The sequence below is a fragment of the Hydractinia symbiolongicarpus genome, chromosome 15 (genome assembly GCF_029227915.1).
Source record: "Hydractinia symbiolongicarpus strain clone_291-10 chromosome 15, HSymV2.1, whole genome shotgun sequence".
Lineage (NCBI taxonomy): Eukaryota > Metazoa > Cnidaria > Hydrozoa > Anthoathecata > Hydractiniidae > Hydractinia > Hydractinia symbiolongicarpus.
Window position 1 is genome coordinate 10604145 of NC_079889.1, and position 19443 is coordinate 10623587.

The following is a 19443-nucleotide window of genomic DNA, read 5'->3' on the forward strand; positions in this document are numbered from 1 at the left end:
GCTTCTTCCTTATAACTCTCGTTTTTATTTATTTATTTTTTATTTAGACAATATACTGCGGAAGAATTGAATCCTGTTGTTATCAAGGAATATGTCTTAGATAGATAAAAAATGCGCAGCATTGAGAGGACTGCTTCAAAACAAATTTTGCTACTTCTTTTTAATTTTTTTACTATCTTGTTCATACATAAGACCACTGATTTTCATTCTAAAGGAAAAGCATAAAAAAAGGAAGACACAAAAACTAAGGCGCATTTTTTTCACATCAAAATAGGTTAGTTTCAGAAATTTTGCACCCGATCTAATTATTCATAAATATGGAACTCCCAAATACCACAAAGGTATTAGATAAGATGCTCAATTTGCAAGTAATAGAATTACTTTAGGTATGATTGTTATGAATAGCAGCTGTGTATTACGGAAGTGATGATTTTACGGTGAACGGCTCCAGCTGTGATGCCTGGAAATCACACTGTTCTGCTCGCGTTGATCACAGTTCAACACTTTTAATTTTTCATGAATTTTTTTTTTGAATGTTTTGCTGTATATTAACTATATTTGATACAATATCGATTTAAATGGTTGCCAGTAATTGTCTTTGTTATTTTTTCGTGTTTTAATACAATAAGTTATGAAAGATGTCTGTTGTTGTCGTAATTATTGTTGTTGTTATTGTTATTTTTTGATTTTTACAGACGTTAGTTGTTTCTATTAATCACTACCTTATCGTAGTTCTTTTTCCTGGATTCCGTGATTCTTTTACTTTAGGCGTCGTTGCCGTTGCTTTTACTGTCAGTGTCGGCGTCTTTGTTGGTATTATAATTTCTCTGCTATCGCCGTCGTTGTTATTTTTATTGCCCTTGTCTTTGTCGTCATTAGTTTTATTGCCGTTGTCGTTGTCGCCGTTGTTATTTTTTTATTTTTTTGCTGTTGTCGTCTTTATTTAGTTTTTTTCGCGAGGACGTCAAATTTTCATAAAAACTTAGTTTACTTATTTGTTTTAAAGAAGTTGTTAGAAAGACAGGAACTGATGAATCTGTTTCTGCTCTTAAAATGCTTTCACCAATATAATTGAAAATTTAGTAGTTGCTATCGTGTTTCTTATAAAAAACACATGTATGTACTTAATTTGTACGTAAATCTAATAATAACGTACATGAAATAACGTGCACGACCTCTAATATTGCATTTTTGAAAAAAGTATAACAATTTTGAAATCGCCCATCTCAACCATGTCCCCAGGATCTTGTGGCCCCTGAGCCGTTATTGCCGCTATCAACTTTATCAACAAGGCAAAACGCCCTGGGAACGAGGTTGCGACTATATATCCCACTGATGAATAAAGTAAAAAGTTACGTAATAAATTTAAAGTTGAAATTGAGTAAAATGTTAAGAAAAAAAGTCGAGGTTAAAGTCATTCGTTGTAAACATGTATAACCTACAAAGAAATATGCGTACCATTTGTATGTATGACAACAAGTTTGGGGCACCAAACTCATTTCCAGGGCATTGTGCTTTTAAACAGCTTAGGAGCTAAGAGACCCTGAGGATGAGATTGTGTGTGCACAAAAATTGCTGCGCACGAACGCACACGTTAAGTTTTGTAGTGCGCACGAAACGTTGTGTGCATAAAAGCCCTGAAAGTTGTGATCTTTAAGAAACGAAAACTCATTACAATGTTTCCAAACTGAGCCCAATATTCGATTTTCCGTCTTATTATTTATAAAATAACTTGTTTTGTTTTCTCATTGCTTCTATTGTGTACAGCAATTCAGAAATGTTGATAAAGAAAATGTATAAGTAGAGTCATGTTTTTTTGAGGAGCAATTGAAGAGATATTAGGGTTTAAATGTCTATTTTTAACGTCACCAACACGTCTGTTTCAAAGCAAAGGGGGGGGGGGGGGGTGGGGGAGGTAAACCATCTTTAGGAAATTACTCCTTTTTTAATCCCAGGTGTGATCTCTAGTAACCCACGCAGGCAATGACGTCAGTTTTTTCCAGGCGTTTCCAAGATATTAGGCCTAAAATTTAAAAGAGCAATGTAATGACTTCACTCTAACGAATTGACGTCAATCTAAATGTGTTGGCGTCGTGTCGTCTAGGCAATTGACAAATAAAACATACTTTAAGAAAATAGAAAAAACTTTTACTGCGTTTGCTCTATTTTTCGTATTGCTCAGCCTCGTCCCCAGGCCGATCTTTCGATATCCGACAAAGCGAGTGAGTGCTCTGAGAACGAGGTTGTACTTCTGCTGGGTTATCGTTTTACCCATAGAAGAAAGGTTTATTCCAGATGCAGGATTTTTTGTTAAAGCATTACAATTAAAGAAAAAGAAAAAAAACACAGGGGAGGAGGGGGGAAGGAGGTGGTGGGGGTATATCAAAGTGATCTTTAATATGCCACACAGCCACATATGTATAGAATATATACAACACATTTTTTTTAATTTTTATATTACATTTTTTTATGAATGCAATGTAATTATCCTACGGTGTGTTACCTAAAATCCTCCACACAAGCAGACATCTTAGAATTGTGACCCTAGAGTGCTTTAAACGCTACTTACTTGATCAACGTATCTTGGCTGTGGCGAGCTGGCGGGTTGAGGCTGTTTGCCAACATTGTAAATGGCCAAAAACCCATTGTCTCATTTTTTGTGGGGGTTGTAGCTATTAGTAGTCGAAACCTTAATATATATAGTTAACTCCCGGTAGGTCACACTCCCAAGAAACCCAAGAAAAAGGGTTAAGTCAAAACCAGACAAAAACAATATAATAGTTAGAGTTAAAGCCTATGATCTAACATCAACATACAGTACATTTTGGTAGCATATATATTAAACGCTAAACACTTCACAGAAAGAAGTTTTGTATATCGGTTTGTTCCAGTTTTTCAGAAAGAACGATTTAGGACAAGTTGGTTGGCTTACACCCCCCTCTTCATCATCATCGTCATCTCCTTCTTTTTCACTTTCCTCATCCAACACGGAGGACATAATATCCCCATCGTACATAATTAGCTCGGTAGTGCACACAGATTTTTTTCATTGATACAACGTCTTCCGCAGTTGCTCATTCGGAAAAGAACTACGAGTTTTGAACTGTCTTTCTAACTGATCTTGATCTAACTGATCTTGTTGTAGTACCTTGAAGGGGTCATCCTGTAAACCGTCAGCTTGTTTTTTCTCAGAAATTCTAGCGAAACATTTGGCAATAGTGTCAGCTTTTACTTCACCAAAGCAACATCAAACATTTGCATAGCATCCAATATAACAAATGCCGAATTTCTGGTTATTCCGCTTTCTGCTTATTTGAAAGTTTCATCCTGGCAGTGGGCGCTAATTAAGCAGGGGCAATTTATTTCAGTAAAAGAGAATTTGTTAAATTCATTCTAATAATTTTTATGAATAAAAAATAAAAATAGAAACAAAAAAAGAAAAAAATATTTTCATTTTCATCGTCGTTGTCTTCGTCTATTATGTGCAGCATTCACAATATCGCTTTCAACAATTTCAAACAGATTGATGTCTCAGTTGAAATTAATAGTTTAATCAGTTGAAATTAATAGTAATTAATAGTTGACTTTTTAAAATTCTACTTCCTACCTTGTGTGGCTGATTTTCTTAACAATGGTATAATTCATCTTCTGACCCATTAGTATTTAGGTTTAACACGCATGACATGAAAGATATTTTAATTGTCTCTGGACTGATTTTTTCCCATGCCTCGAGAATCTAGTTAACTATCGTGCGGTCGTGCAGAAGGCGGCTTTAAATTTTCTGCAGGAGTAAGTAAAAATCGTTGTTTTTCTTGCCGATCCGGATAAGCGCCACTTTTTCTCGATGGATGGTGGGCTTATTACAGCAGGGTCGCATATTTACAAAATTACGCCTAACCCCAGGGAACTTAATCCGTCATTTACGGTACCAACATTTTAGGAAGTGATTTTTCTTTTCACTTTTATTTTGCTTTTCCATCGCAAATTTCCATTCAAGGTTACGAACCCATTCCTCAAATAGTACGATATCCATCCAACTCTTTGTCTGCTGGCTGCGATAAGTGTTTTAAACGTTTGAAGCATCAAGAATTAAAATTAAGCCTATGCAACATCGTTCCCAAGAGATTTTGCCTTCCATAGCGGCAAAAATCGCCTCCTCCCAAAGATGAAAATTTTTTAGATTCTTTTCAAACTTTCCCGCGTTTTATTTCACTTTACTACATTTATTAATTTACTCAGTGTTGTATCCAATTACCACTCGTTTGATTCATATTAATTTATTAAGACGAACAAAGTATTTAACCTTTTTCGAGCTTAATTTTGCCTTGCAGTAACACAAAAAGAGTACATCTATGCAATTAGTCTAAAGGAGACAACATAGCACAATGTTGCATTGCAATAAAATGTAAGTTAACTAAATAAAGCAACCAGAAAAGATTTCCTAAAAATGTCCATACTTTTCCAAACTTAAATGTTCCAGCGCCTTCAATTATTAATTTTTAAAGAAATTTTCAACTCATTAATTTCCACTTCCTCTGCTGATTCAGTTCACTTGAGTACCCCACAATTCTGGGTTCGATATGATACGCTGTGTTTATTTTCAAGATTTTGTTTAAGCGCGGGAATTTTCTATGTGCTTATTGATTTTAAGCAAATTACCGTTGGAGCGAAAATAGGTGGAAGTCTGTCTTGCAGAATTCCTTTTTCTTTACTATGTAGTTTTTGCGGTGTTTATACTTTTCTATAAGAACCAGGTGATTTGGCTTCAGCTCGAGGTTATTTTTTCTTCACAATTTTCAACCTGTAATCTTATTTTTGAACTTATACTTGAAGTAATTCTATTTTTTACCATGCGTTGCAAATTTAGCTATAAGTTTCGAAAATTCGAAACAATCAATTATTCGAAAATATCTGTAGTTAAAAGACGTTTTTGCCATAATTTTGTGCTTTTAATAAAATTTTAGTTTTGCCATTATTCTTATACCTTTTTAATAATATTTTTAACTATTTCCAGCACCGTTTGTTTTTATAAAGTTATTCTTAGAAAAGCAAAGTGCTAAAGAATTTAGCTGCTGTACAGTAATGTATATAGTGTTACATTCTTTATACATTCGTCAGATATTTTTTAAGATGGACAAAAAGGAAACACCTAGCTGGACGACGTTGTACCGACATCTACGTCACCATGTCGAAAACGTCGTTACAACCTTGTTTTGACATCGCATTTTGAGCAGAAATCGACGTCAATAGAAGGTCAGGATTATTAATGGCAGATTTTTACTTCAGCATGCCGTATAATTTTTTGACGTTAAGTGGATGTCGTACTGACTTTAAACCCGACGTCGCTATAACGTCTCTGCAAAGTCGGAGTTACAGCTGGTTAGACAATATTTTAACTATTAAGGTTACAATGGTTGGGCTACGAAGAGAACTTTTCACTTTAAAACGTTCCGAAATCCCCGAAACTTCTTCTTTTTTAACTTTGAAATATGCTTTATTTTAAAATAATCATTATCTAGGAAAGCTCCCACCGTACCCGTTACCCGCCCCTTACGCTGCGACCCATTTGAGATCAAACTGTCAACTCCGCCCCGTCTATTTTTTAGTTTTATAATTTTTTTCTTTACAAAAAGAACATGGAATAGTCGAAGTCAGGTGCAACTCACTAAATGCTATACTATATAAATTATGTATGCTTTCATGTTTTGTTAAACTATTTGATAACTCAAATTTTAGTTTTCACATAAATTATAAATCAGAAAAACTGGTTTAACAAGTTTCTCTGGTCGTACGTGACCCAATAAATTATTCATAACACAGTGGAAAGTGCGTTAGACAGATAGACCATGTTTTGAAATACTTGCGTTTAACTTCTACCGAAGGCTGACAGCTCGCTAGTTTGCGGTAATCTTTTAAAGAGAATGGTTAATAGTTGCTTTTTAACCCCGACCTCACGAAATTGATACAAAAGAACTTTCGTCCTAAATAATCTATGTTGTGTGCTCTGTTTATTTTTGATTGACATTTTGCTCACTTATTTCTTGTGTCTCGCTAACTCAAAAAAAAAATTGGAAAATTTTAACCAATTTCCCTTATACCTCTTTGGGTTGTTGTTGCTCTTTTTCTAGGTACACGTTTAATAACAACTTAGTATCCACAGCTTTCCTGGCTATCCTGGATACACCAAAATGAATTTTAAAAAATTCCTTTTAAACTCTTTCAAAATATCCAAAAGTATCTGCATATATCCTAGGGCGATAAACGAAAAGAATACAACGAGGCAATGTACTTCTAAAGACATCTTGAAATCTAAAATTCTTTAGGTTGCGTTATTTACATCACTAGGAACATTTAGCTAAACTAAAGCTAGCTATGTATGCTGTGTCCAGTGAGTCCAACAAACCAAATTTTTCCGTTTTTTAGTCAGTATCATTATAAGAGATGTGGTATTTCAAATTTGTGTTGTGTTAAGATATGTTTTTTAAAAAAGGCGGTCCGAAAAAAGCTTTAATTTAATCTTTAATATCACGCAAATATATAATAAGAACATATCTTTAAAATAAAAACATGCAATCCGTTGTTATAAACATTTTTTGCAAATATTTTCTCTACTGTACTCTAAAAGTATAACATCGAAAAACATCTGTTATTATTCCGCAACCACGACAAAAAAATTTCATTCCACTAGCAAAACTTGTTAAGCTTGTTAAAAAAAAGTCGCTTGCAGGTAGTTGCAGAGTTTCAAAATATGGCGAACGTAAACATATTTAATCATGTTAAAAATTCAGTTAGAGAAACTGTATCCTTCACTAAATTCAAAAAAAAATTCCTTCCTGTTTATGTGACCCTAGAATTTTATCCTTTTATTTGTGCATTCTCAAGTTTAAAATGTGGAGAATATTTAATTCTCCACTGAACAATAACAAGAAAGTAATGTCCACAAAGAATATGTTACCTAGAGAATTTCTCACATTTCTTATAGTAGGGATGTCGCGTGCACTTAAGTGACAACCTTGCCGCCTTGAACGTTGCAAAATAATAAATAAATACATAGATAAATAAATAAATAAGGAAATACAAAATTTTAGTAACACGAGTTTGAAATAAAAAGGTATCGTGATAGATAAAAAAATTTAAAAATTCATGAGAAAGAAAAATGGCACATGAAAAATTAATGAGAAATGTCAAATAACAGTTCAAAAATGGCAGTCTGACGAACGCAAAATCTGATTAAAAATTAAACCAATCATATACAAGGTACAGTTCAGTTCCAACCAATGAAAACGCGTATATACGAGTACTAAACCAATCAAATTCTGTTGGTCTATCATGTGGTTGGATGCAGAGTATGTCCGTTAGACCTTTCCATTGAATTCAGATTACAAAAATTTGAGCACTCTTCAGTAAAACATATGTAAAGGTTGCATATTTTATAAAGAAAGAAAATTCTTTCTTTTAATCTCATCAAGATGGGGTTCGCAGCAAAGAAAGATTTGGTTATGGATAGCGGATGCTCGTGGGTGGTGCTAGTTGTAGCATTTTTTGGACAAGCTATGAGTATCGGCTTCTACTACTGCTTCGGACCGATATATAGTGAAATTTTAGTTTTGTATGAAACATCTGAAGCACAAGCAGGTACGGGTTGTTGTTTTTGTTATTGCTGCTGCCGTTGTTGTTGTTGTTGTTGTTGTTGTTATTTTTGTCGTTAATGTTGCTGTGTGTATGCAAGACTTTTATAAACAAATGAATTTTTGGAATTTAGCCATCGAAATTTGGGCAAAATCACGCCGTCGAAATGGAGAAGAATTGTTTAATTTCAAAGTGTTTTTAAAAAAACAACCCGATCTACTTCGTCTGTTTAGTATCAAAAGCACCTTAAACTTAAGACTTTGCCCACAGAAGTTTCTTTTTGTTTTCTGATATGTATGTTGGGACAAAACACATATATTGAAAAGCGAAAAAAAAGAACACATAGGAACGATATTGGAACACCTGAAAGACCATGATACAACTTACTTTCCAAAAAATCTTAAAAAATAATAAATAATGAACGCTCGATTGATATAACCCTAACATATAACCCTCAGAAGTTATAACAACTCCATTTCATTTGATGGCAACATCAAACTTACTGAGTCAATCGAAGTCCGACAAAATTTCGTCGGCATTCATAATTCGTCGGCCCATATTCTCGTCACATCCCGAAATTTTCGTCAAAATGAAGTTATAGCGTTTCTGAATTAACCAATCCTTCTAAGGTTTTGTAATTTTTAAGGTATCGTGTACGAATAGTCTTATAATAATGAGATACGGGTATTCTTAGTGTGATTGAAGTAAATTTCTTTTTTAATACGTATCTCTGTGTGTTTAGCTTGGATTGGTTCAATTGGTTATTCAGTGTGCTTTATGTTCGGCTTTTTATCCTCCACACTGTGTGATCGATTTGGATGTGGTTATGTTATGTCAATGGGAGGTGCATTCATTGGACTTGGAGTACTGACGTCATCATTTGCACCTAATGCCATGACCTTATTTATCACCTATGGTATAGTAGTATCTATCGGAACAAGTTGTTTATTTTTCTCTTCGTTACTTGTGCTACCATTATACTTTAATCGAAAACTTGGATTGGCAAATGGTATAGTATCCGCCGGAAGTGGAGTTGGTGGAATAGCATTATCTCCATTGTTTGGTTGCCTAATCAAAAGTTACGGCTTACGAACCACATTTCAAACGTACGCTATCTTAGCTGTTTTACCTCTACTTGGTGGATTTCTAATACGAAGGAGAGCACATTACAACGATCCAAAACAAAAACGGTCTTCATGTTTTGATCGACAGTTACTTAGCAACAAAGCGTTTGTTTTGTTTACTGTGGCAATGTCACTTATCCTCTTTGTTTACTACATACCATATGTGCATTTGGTAAGCAGTCTTGATATTCTTGCTTTTTATTCTGTCTGTTCTGTTATATATCACGATTGTTTAAAAGCAAACGCCGCATTTATTGTGATTCTTTTAAAATTCTGTAAATAAAGAAGGTCGAAAACTCTTTAATTTAAGAAATAAGGAACGCGTATTTGGTAAAAAATGGCGACAAATTTCTTAAGCAACATTATATCAGATGGCCAATTGCTAGAATTTGTTCTATATTTTGTTCTCTACAAGAATCAATAGCAACACTTTTATATTTATATTATAAATTAATTTCTAATAGATTAATTTCTCCTGCATCAAAGGAGTGAAGTCAGAAGATGCTGCTCTCCTCCCCAGTGTTATTTCTGCATCAGCTGTCATTGGCAAGTTTCTATTTGGATACATCGGTCAGTTACGAAAAGTGAATCGACTATATATGTTTCAAGGTTTTCTTCTTCTCCTCAGCGTCTCCCTCACAATGCTTCCTTTAACAGTCAGTTATCTACATCTCCTACTGTTTTCAATTGTATTTGGACTCAGCGAAGGAGGATTTTCGAGTTATATTATCATTTGTATGAGTCAGACTGTTTATACGAAACAGCTAGCTGCAGCCTTTGGTATGATGTATACGGTGACATCATTTTTTTCACTCTTTGGCGCTCCATTTGCAGGTGAGTGAAACCGTGTTAAACCTGCACAAAATGTTTTTTTTAAAAAATTAATCTTTTTTTTATTTTTAACAATGAACAGATTTTAAACTTTAAGCTTGTTTTGCTAGTTTTCTAGCACTATCAACATACTCCAATCTTTCCTTCAGGAGTCCTAATTTTTCCTAATGCGCACCATGTTGGCTCATAAACTACAAATCACTTTCTCATGCCTTTTACTTTGTTTTATAGGTTTAGTATTCGATGCTACTGGAAAATACGAAATAGCATTTCTGTCTTGTGGAGCCATCTTTATGATTGGAGCCTTATCATTATTTTTTCTACCATTCCTAATACCAGAAGATGTATATTACGAAAGAATTCGGATAAAGCGATATTTAGAAAATGTTAGCGACAAAATTAAGCCAATATCCAAAATGACGGAGAATTCAAATGCCGTTATCGTGTTTATGGACTATATCGATCCTGACGTGTCGGAAAAAGCTGCGTTGATAACACCAAAATTAATGCACGCCGAACTTGATACAGACGATAATAAGCAATCAATATTTAGTAAAAACAAATCCTTATATGGTAAAAGCAGCGTTAGATATAGTTCGACAGATACCTTATATGGTATTATAAACAAATACTTAGATTTACCAGACATTCGAAAAACGAGATCGATGATGTGTATTCCGCCTTACGCGCGTCAGGATTTTATAAACAACTACGTCACAGAGGAAGAACCCGTGGTTGTTTAGCAAAAGCGATATTAGCACATGTATTCATTTATTGTTCCAAAGTTAAACGGTCACCAACGACTGTGCAAAAAATAGTGAATTTTCTCAAGGCAGGTGTTTTACTGTGCGAATTATTCCTGAAACAGGAAATCCTTAGAACTTAAATAAATTTAAATCAAACTAATCGAACAAATTATTTTTATATTGTGAATGATATTACATTTCGGTTGTGTTGCTTTTAATAAGTTATCCTATAATGGAATATATATAATTTTGAAAAATACACTGCCTTTTCAATGATATGAGAAAGTATGTTTAGAACGCACAACATAGCTCTCAATGCTTAGTTTAGCACACGCCCTTTAAATGGGGTTTTCTTAAACAGCGCCTCTACAAAGTGTTTACGTTTCGTAAGAAAACCGTTCTGTATTTTCTCCTTTTTCCATCTTCATATTTACATCCAGTGATTTGTGTAATCTTTTTACTGTCTTTTCTTGATAATGCATTACCTTCCCACAGTCTTCGTTTCCGCTCGTTACGCAAAAAATACTGCGCGCAAAAGGCGCACTGGTATCCCTATTACCAAACAACATTAATAACGGTTGAGGAGCCAAAGGACCTGGGGACGAGGATGACAAACATTATAAATAACTTTAGCACCTGCTAGGATGAAGAAGGGGCAACCAGCTACAAGAACAGTTTCATATTGAAGTTCCATGTTACCAGATTTGAATTTTTAAAGCAGACAGGCTGACATGGTCAGCAAGCTTTGGACAATCAACCACATCTAATTGCATACATCAGTCTGTAATGAAATGAAAGTTCAACTCCATTTAATGTTTATTGGTAAGTACATATAAAACTGGCTGATTCTTATATCATGCAGCCATAATAATAAGGAGTTTAGTTATGAAAAAAGCGCAATGCTTGTTAATATTTATCTTAGACACAGCAGGGCACTCCGTCACCTGCAAGCCCTGTAAGTGGACATCGGGCATGAAATTATCAAACATGTAAGGGAAACATGCTTCATTAAAAAAATTGAAATTAAACTATCCAAAGAACATATTTACGAATATGAAATTTGTCATCTGAAGTCTACATTGTATTTTCTGTATTATTTGACTGGTTAATGCAAAATCTACTTGATAAGGGAGTTAAACAATTATGGAGATATACATAATAATCTGCTGAACATACAACTGGCACATAAAGAAAAAATCAGACATCATGGGTCAAAAGTTTGTCATAAATAGGTTTTTCTTATGCGCGTGATTAAAACGATGCGAATAGAAGGTCACAGGGAGTTTAAACTCTGGTTATGAGAAATATATATTTTTAATTTTCATTCCTTTGACTTTTGGAAAAGTAGATGTACAGTCAAAACTTGGCAAAAACAGACCTACATTTGGGTCTACATAAACCCGAAGATTATGTAGGCCGTTAGAAAAAGTTCACCCATGTATAAGAAAGAGAATGAATTGGGCTACCCAGCGTTACCAATCACGAACCATCAAGGTCTTTCCTTAGCCACTAATGGCAAATTAGATTCAGTTAAAATGATTATTTTTCAGTCGAAGGAAATGGTGTTTTCAAAGCTGGGTGCAGAATATTATGGGTTTAAGATATCGACGATGTTACTGCTGTGAAGCTTTTTTCTTATTGACAACAAGAAAATGTTGGCATTGCATCGCAGGTGTATAGATCAGGCGACTGTTAAAAAAATTGAATCAAGTTCTATACCTACAAAAATATACCTTAAATACAGTTTATTTTTCATTTTCGGTTAACACTAGATCAAGCTGACAGATAAAATGATCCATGTCAACTTTCGTTATCACCATCGGAGGTTTAATTTTTAATACGTTGTTATAAGGTCCATCGCGACTTATCAGGATTCCTCTCTCTCGTAAACTAAAATAGTGATAAAATGAGTGTAATTTACAGACCAGAATGATAAAGAGTACTATTATCCAGCTTCTTCTTCAAAGAATTTTCGATTGAACTCATTGGAAACAAATACCAGAATTTTTAACTTTAATCTCAAAAACCGAAGTATCTCAATACTTTTGGGCAAGTATTAAACAATACAGTTTGAAGGATCACTTAATGTCTATTCTGCAGAACTAACACAAATGCGACTTACCCATCCGCGATTTTTTTTGCTTTTTCTGTGGCAGGTTCACGACTTGTTCTATCGCTAACAAGTTCGATACCGACGAATAAACCAACACCTCTAATAAGACATAAATAAAGTCAACATTAAATATTCAAGCTGTAATACAACCATACAATACCTTACATTTAAAAATGTGTAGTTATCGTATAAATATAACAGACGCCCGTCTTTAATATACGCCCGTCTCTACTATACGCCTGTCTCTAATACACGCCCGTCTCTATTGTACGCTTCTCTCTAATATGCAACCGTCTATAATATACGCCCGTCTCTAATATACACGAGTCAAAAAAGTCGATCTATAGAATTTTTATCATTCAAGCAGTCTGTTCGTGTTGGATGTTCAGAAATACACTATTATTTTAGTTTTTTAAGAAATACCCAGATGCTATTTAACGCCAATCTGCAATAACTTTCCTTTTAAAATTGACGCCCGGTGCGTTTATTAGATGATTTACGGTATATATATTCAGTTATAGTTAAAGGAGTTTGGGAGAAGTACGAGAGTAGGCTGTTCACCAAACTTTTTTAAGAATTAAAGGAATACACAATCAAAAGAAAGAAAATGTATGCAGAGGTTCAAAACTAAAAACATAAAGATATAAATGCTGTATAACATCAAAAACATAGACAATTTGTACGAGGTGAAAAGGCATCTAGATATCAGTTGTAGCTTTACCTTATGTCACCAATTAACTCGTGTTTTTCTTTCTGCTTTAATAATTCATCTACAACATATTTTCCAACGATTTCCGCGTTTTCTTGAAGACTCTCGCTTTCAATAACTTCCATAACAGAGGTTGCAATTGCCATGGAAACTGGGTTCCCGCCAAACTAAAACACACAAAATGAAACGGGCTAAAACCAACAATAACAACAACAACAACAACTTTAACAATAACTTCCACAAAAACCTACTGTGTTAAAGTAAGCAACTTTCGTATCTTCAAAAGCTTGTGCGATTTCCTTCGTTGTTATAACGCACGACACAGGGTGTCCATTTCCAAAAGGTTTTCCTATTGTCACAATGTCTGGAGTGACGCCTACAAACAGAAAACGGGAAAGAGTTATGAAACAAAGAAGAATTGGCGTTATGATACCAACCTCGTTCCCAATTCCTTTTTGCAGTTTATCTTATTCGCATCCCCCAATATTGTATAAAGTATGGTTTTCTCTGATATCTAATGATGTAGCGACAGATGTGATGTGACGATAATGTAGCGACAGATGTGACGTGACGTACCTTGCAATTCAAAAGCCCAATATCCCGATTTTCCGATTCTTCCGAAACCAACTTGAACTTCATCTGCAACACAGATGCCTCCCAATTTGTGGACATGTCTTAAGAAATTAAAATATTGTTTAAAAAATAAGTTTGCTTTCGCGAAAGTTTAATGCCACATGTCTCCCTAACCCTTATCACAAAATCTACACATGTGTGCAGCATGTCTAGAGTTGTGAAAATAAGACAAAATATAGAATAATGGTTCTCAGTTACAACGCTGTTTTAAGTTAAAACTGCGGGTTTGGGTGAGAGGTTGGTGCATTATCTATCAATTCCTTCTATTTGTATCAACTCGTTACCATTCTTCTCATTATAAATTAAGACTTACTCATAAATTTTCTTTAAGTATCCAGGCGGGAAGATTATCTGCCCGCCACAACTCATCATGGATTCTGCAATAAACATCCCAATCTACGGGAGAGTGCCATTTAAAACAAATGCTCCCCCAAAAGAGATCTCAACATAAAAGGACTTGAAAGGAATTATCCCAAGAACTTTGTTATACTTAGTTCAGGGTGTCTACGAATTTTAAAAATTTAACAATATTGAGAGATTTTGTAAGAATTCGAAAGTCAAAATTAAGAAAAGCCATTTTAGGAGACTTTGACCAGATTTTAGTAGTAATTGAATTAATAATCAAGGATTTTCTACGATGTATCCTGGTTTAAATTTTTTCAAAATGAGACAATGAAAAGCAACTACTTGGGACGTTAAGATATTCGGGATATATCTTATGTAATTCGGGAGATTTTTGGAGAATGGTTCCCGCTTATTTAGGTCATTTAAGACTTTAAAAAGGTGTGACCACGCAGTAGTTAATGATACCTATTACAGTTCAATGCATAAATATCTCGCTAAAAGAACGCAGGTTATTATATTGCAAACACACATAACCCACAAGTTATCTATTGTTGCGCTTACCTCTCGTCCTTTAGACACTGCGTCGTCCATGAGCTTAATGGCGTCAGCCACGTATGCGTCACTAATTGCAGGGTCGTTGTTATCGCCACGATGGACACCACGATATGAATCCGGCATGTCCAACATATGAATATGGTCTTGTTGGCCAACTTGGTGAAGCTTTTTGAATTTATATGGACTGATTTCAATTACTGATTGGGAGTGACCATGATATGCTCTATTGAAATAAATAAAAATTCCCGCTACTATGGCTACCATTTTTGTCATATTAATCAATTTTATTAAGCCTATAGGGATATCTATTTTAAAACATATTTACTAATTGACATTGCTGCGTCTTTTATAATCTTATATTTTTTATGAATAATATTTATAATTGTGTTTAGAAAATGAGTTTGCTATGTATACAGAATTTTAAGCCTACTCCAGTTCGGAAAGACTAGTTAACGGACCGTGAACCACGACCATGCTTACCGTAGGAGGGAGTGTTCTTATTTTCTGTTTATTATTCCTGGCTTCGTTTTTCAAAGAAAGTACATGCAAAGGAAAAAAGAGGGTACAGCTCGTATTGGTTGTATGTTTGTAAACTTCTCGCATTTATTAGCTTTTTTGTTATTTTTATTGTTATTTGTGTTATGTGGAAAAATAAAATGAAAAAACTTGCATCAAAGAGATGCATATAAAAATATTCGACCTAAACGAAATGAAAGACGTACCCATCTAATACAACCACATCATTATGATTGGTGTATGTTGCAGCCAATCGTATGGCTAGATCATTCGCTTCAGTTCTATAATATAAATTAGGCATCATATTTAGTCACAAGTGGTATGCAATCGTCTGCATGTTTTTTTTCCTTTTAATTCAAAAGTAGAAAACTTTGAGTCATTTTGCGACAGAATGTAGAACCAACAAAGGAAAGATATTTTCTAAGCCAGATAAAATTGAATGGCAAATGTTTTTTCAGGTTGCAATTAAGCAATTTGGATATTCGCAAAATTATTATCTTACATTTCCACAAATTCTTCTACCTTCACGAGCATTGCATTTCGCGAAATAAACGAAAACACGCGAAATTTGAGAGAAATATCCACATTAGTTTTTTAAGGGTACACTTTTTTCTCACGTATATGCTATATTTCTTTTCATCGGTTTGCTTCAGTTGAAAAATTTCATATATAATTCATGCTGACATGTGGTGAATTTATCATAATAAGAAGGAGTAGAAGACACATTGCTACCTACCCTGAGTTAACGAAGAAAAACGTGTTTAAGGAGTCGGGTAATGTTTTACGAAGTTTTTCGGCCAACTTAACGATCAAGTCATTCAGAAAACGTGAATTAGTACTTAGAACACTCATTTGATCTTGACCAGCTTTGACGACGTGCGGATGGCAATGACCAACTGAAAAATAAAAATGTGTACAAGGTGAGATCGCAGCATTCAACCTGTAGGAAGCAAAATCGTTTTGGGAAGCAACGATGATTTGTGAAGGTAGGGTGTACAATAGTTGTCGCCAAGGGGCAGAAGATTTACCAAAATAAACTGCTTAGATCGTCTAAAAAGAATGTAACTTATAAATTATGGAATATAACGGTTAGTGGTGTCATTAAAAACAGAAAAAAATTTAGTTTTGTTTTTAGAATTTAATGAGGAGGTTTCCTCGCTCTGCTTACCTCGTCCACAGGACATGTTAAGCTTTTTATATTTGGACTAACAAGTCCTGGGGATGAGGTTGCCTCTCTGTCCCGCCTGTTTGATGATACGTGCTTTGAAGTAACCAATTTATAAAAGTTGATGAATAGCCATATCGTTAGAGAATAAGCAGATTTTTATCTCTACTATAATTTTATAGCTTATAGCTATTTTTTGATAAAATAAGGGCGCAATGTAATGAGGGCGCAATGTGATGACGGCGTAATGTAATAGGGACGTAATGTAATAGGGGCGTAATTTATTGTGTTATAAAAACTTACCATGTGCAACGTTGTTCATCAGGTCAAGATACTGTTTTTCATTTTCATCATACAGATACTGACCTTTACCTCTTGCAATGTAGAGAGGATTGTGAGGGTAGTGGATTTGCGTAGCACGTCTAGAGAGGGAAGAGACAAAAGTGATTTTTTACGCTTTTTTATAAATAAATATATTCCTTTGCTATAAAATTAAAATAAAATGTTGAAAAATTGTTGCTGAGTTACTTTTCGTTTTTCATGGCATTTTACATTTTGCGCTACGCCAAAAAATATACGTGATCAAGAAATATAAGAACATAAGCTAACAGGGAACTTTAACAACTTTGAAAATTTCCAACATTTTCTGTGTATGGGTCTTTAACCAAGCTTCGTAGATTTGATTCTATCGCAGCAGATCGTTGCTTTATGGTGTAAACCACACATTTCAACCGTAGCTGAGACATTTAACAGGTTAAAAGAAGCCAAATGAAACTCCGCTGTGATAAAATTGAATCAAGAGGGCAATGAGAATTTTAACTAAAGACACGTTTATATGCAATTTCATTCCTCTGCAATACAGGATTTAGCTTTTTGTAAAGTTGTGAGAAAATTTTGTATGTTTAAAAGTGTCAACGTAAATAAGTAATTCATACAGTCGAGTATTAACAACTTTCACTTTGGAAAAGCTAACAAAATAATTATCCTGCTTTAACTTTTAAGTAAACTTAACCTTCAACTTAGTTTACAGTTGTTTACTTCAGGGTCAGCGGTTGTATCTGAAATATTTTGATCATGCGCAGGAAACAATAATGCCCTTTTATCATAATGGTTAATCTCTCAATAAGTTTTGTGTTCATTGAAGACTTCTAAAGTTTGAAAAAAATAAATTTAAAACTTACGCAATCAATTCCTGTCTTCTCTGTAATATTTCTTCTTTATTAATACCATTTTGATTTCCATCGATCTTTTTCCGCTTTATGTCACACGCACCGTTTTCGTTTCCGTTTGTTTTGATTTCAGACTCAACTACATGTTCTTCATCCAGTTTTCGTTTTTTTTCAGTAACATTCTCTTGTGGCACCCCATTATTGTGTTCACTAACAGTTCTACTCAAATCTTTACCTTTCATTGTGTATCTAGTGCTTTACTTATAGTCGCTTAGGTACAGGGAGGATTGTGTTGCCAAATGTGATTTGATCTTTTTTTGAAGACGTTTTTCTCCGATCGCTTGTTTTTACCAAGACGTGCTCTAATCCTTGTTTTGTAAAAGTATAGAATTTATATCTTTAACATAACATTTTCTTCGTCCGTAACACACGATTTGTTTTTTTCGTACACTTGTTCGTTAAAACTCTATACTTTTTGCATGCCAACTTTTTGTCAATCTTTGTGACTCTAATTACAATTTATATTTTTTCTCTAAACAAAACATAACACGTGCGACAATTCGCTTTCTTGTACCCAGACTACCTGTGATTAAAAAGAAAGAACAAAAACATAAATGAAAAGTTATGTATCAAATAATTTTTAATTTTGTTCAGTAAAGGATTACACAAAAAGTCAATGTTTACTTCCTAAATACAATTCCCTTTACTTACGTTGAAGTATAAAAAAGCTGGAATTATTTATTAAAAACGTGACCAATGTCACTTGCATGACAACATTTTGAGTTGACCGATGTCATTTTTTGTGACGTGCTGCATTTTTTTCGTTTATTATTTTCAACACCATATTTGTTGGTTAATTCCAGACCTTCCATACTCTAAAACCTTCATGCTGTCAAACATCAATAACCAACAAGTGTGTCCTTTTAAATTATTAGAAAAAACAATAATAATAATAATAAAATCCTTAGCAAATTCCTGTTGCTTATAAAAAAATATTCATTTATCCTAAATATTTATTTATCCAAAACAAACAAAACAAAATAATTTTATTTATATAAATGTTACTATGGGAACATGTTCAACTTGTCAGCAAAAACATGTTCTTGCTTTTGTCTCTTTTATCCATGAAACGCCTTCTCGTTTTTTATTCTTATATTTTTCAAATAGACCATAAGACATTATGTTATTGTTTTTGACAATTTGTTTTTCTACATTTTTTTTTATCAAAATTCTGTCTTGTCATTCCAGGGATCCCATCTCGAGATTTAATCCTGGCGAGGGGGGTTGAAGAAAACTTTCACTTGAATAACGCTCTCCAAAGGTGGTTGCAAATCGGGACGACATTTGAGCCAACATAGCCCGCCAACTTTTGTTGTTTAACATGCTGTCTCGAATTGCACTAGCAGACAAAGTAAAAAAATACGCTCAAATATTGTCCGCTATTTCTCAATATGTCAAAAAAGGTTAGCCCCCATTATTATGCTCCATGTTTTACGTTGCCATGGTTTTCTGTACCCACCATCTTGTTGGCCTACATTTTGACCTCATTTTAAAACATCCTTTTTGAATCCTTTCTCACACTTTCGAATGTCCCAGTATGCCCGACAATCATTTTTAAAATGGTTGGATGTTGTCCAGAGGCTGTTGGATTTATAATATAAAGAAAGACCTTACCTATGGAATATATCAGATTGAAACTATTTGAAAAGAGATATCAAGGAGAACGTGCTCTCTGGAATAACAGAAGAATTCAACATCCCTCTCCATGTTCTAGTGTCTTCGATGATTAGCTTCGTCCTTTTTCTTCTTCGCTGAATTCATTTCCTTATAAGAACTCTATATTTTTCTTATCACCCTTATCTAAATGCGGTTTTTATAAGGTTGCATTCCCATCAATTTCAACCAATG

At 34.1% G+C, this 19443-nt stretch overlaps 2 protein-coding genes across 4 annotated transcripts; one reads left to right on the top strand and one right to left on the bottom strand.

Annotated features, from left to right (window-relative positions):
• Positions 1–7358: 7358 nt before the first annotated feature.
• LOC130628908 (monocarboxylate transporter 13-like) lies at positions 7359–10638 on the top strand. Of its 2 annotated transcripts, none has more exons than XM_057441961.1 (4): positions 7359–7635; positions 8372–8925; positions 9218–9587; positions 9816–10638. In XM_057441961.1, exons 1-4 carry the CDS (start codon positions 7470–7472, stop codon positions 10325–10327), a joined length of 1602 nt encoding a protein of 533 aa, XP_057297944.1. In that variant the 5' UTR covers positions 7359–7469; the 3' UTR covers positions 10328–10638. The 2 variants fall into 2 exon arrangements, with proteins under 2 accessions (XP_057297944.1, XP_057297945.1); XM_057441962.1 differs by having other exon boundaries at positions 7501–7635; positions 7763–8925.
• A 760-nt stretch (positions 10639–11398) lies between these two features.
• Positions 11399–18093, bottom strand: LOC130628909 (ethanolamine-phosphate phospho-lyase-like). Of its 2 annotated transcripts, none has more exons than XM_057441964.1 (11): positions 17548–18093; positions 16670–16788; positions 15938–16097; positions 15408–15482; positions 14692–14908; positions 14099–14181; positions 13729–13826; positions 13404–13528; positions 13165–13319; positions 12453–12542; positions 11399–12220 (listed from the first exon to the last, which is right to left on the bottom strand). In XM_057441964.1, the coding sequence occupies exons 1-11, from the start codon at positions 17775–17777 to the stop codon at positions 12076–12078; spliced, it is 1497 nt and encodes a 498-aa protein (XP_057297947.1). In that variant the 5' UTR covers positions 17778–18093; the 3' UTR covers positions 11399–12075. The 2 variants fall into 2 exon arrangements, with proteins under 2 accessions (XP_057297947.1, XP_057297948.1); XM_057441965.1 differs by lacking the exon at positions 17548–18093 and adding an exon at positions 16895–17504.
• Positions 18094–19443: the final 1350 nt, after the last annotated feature.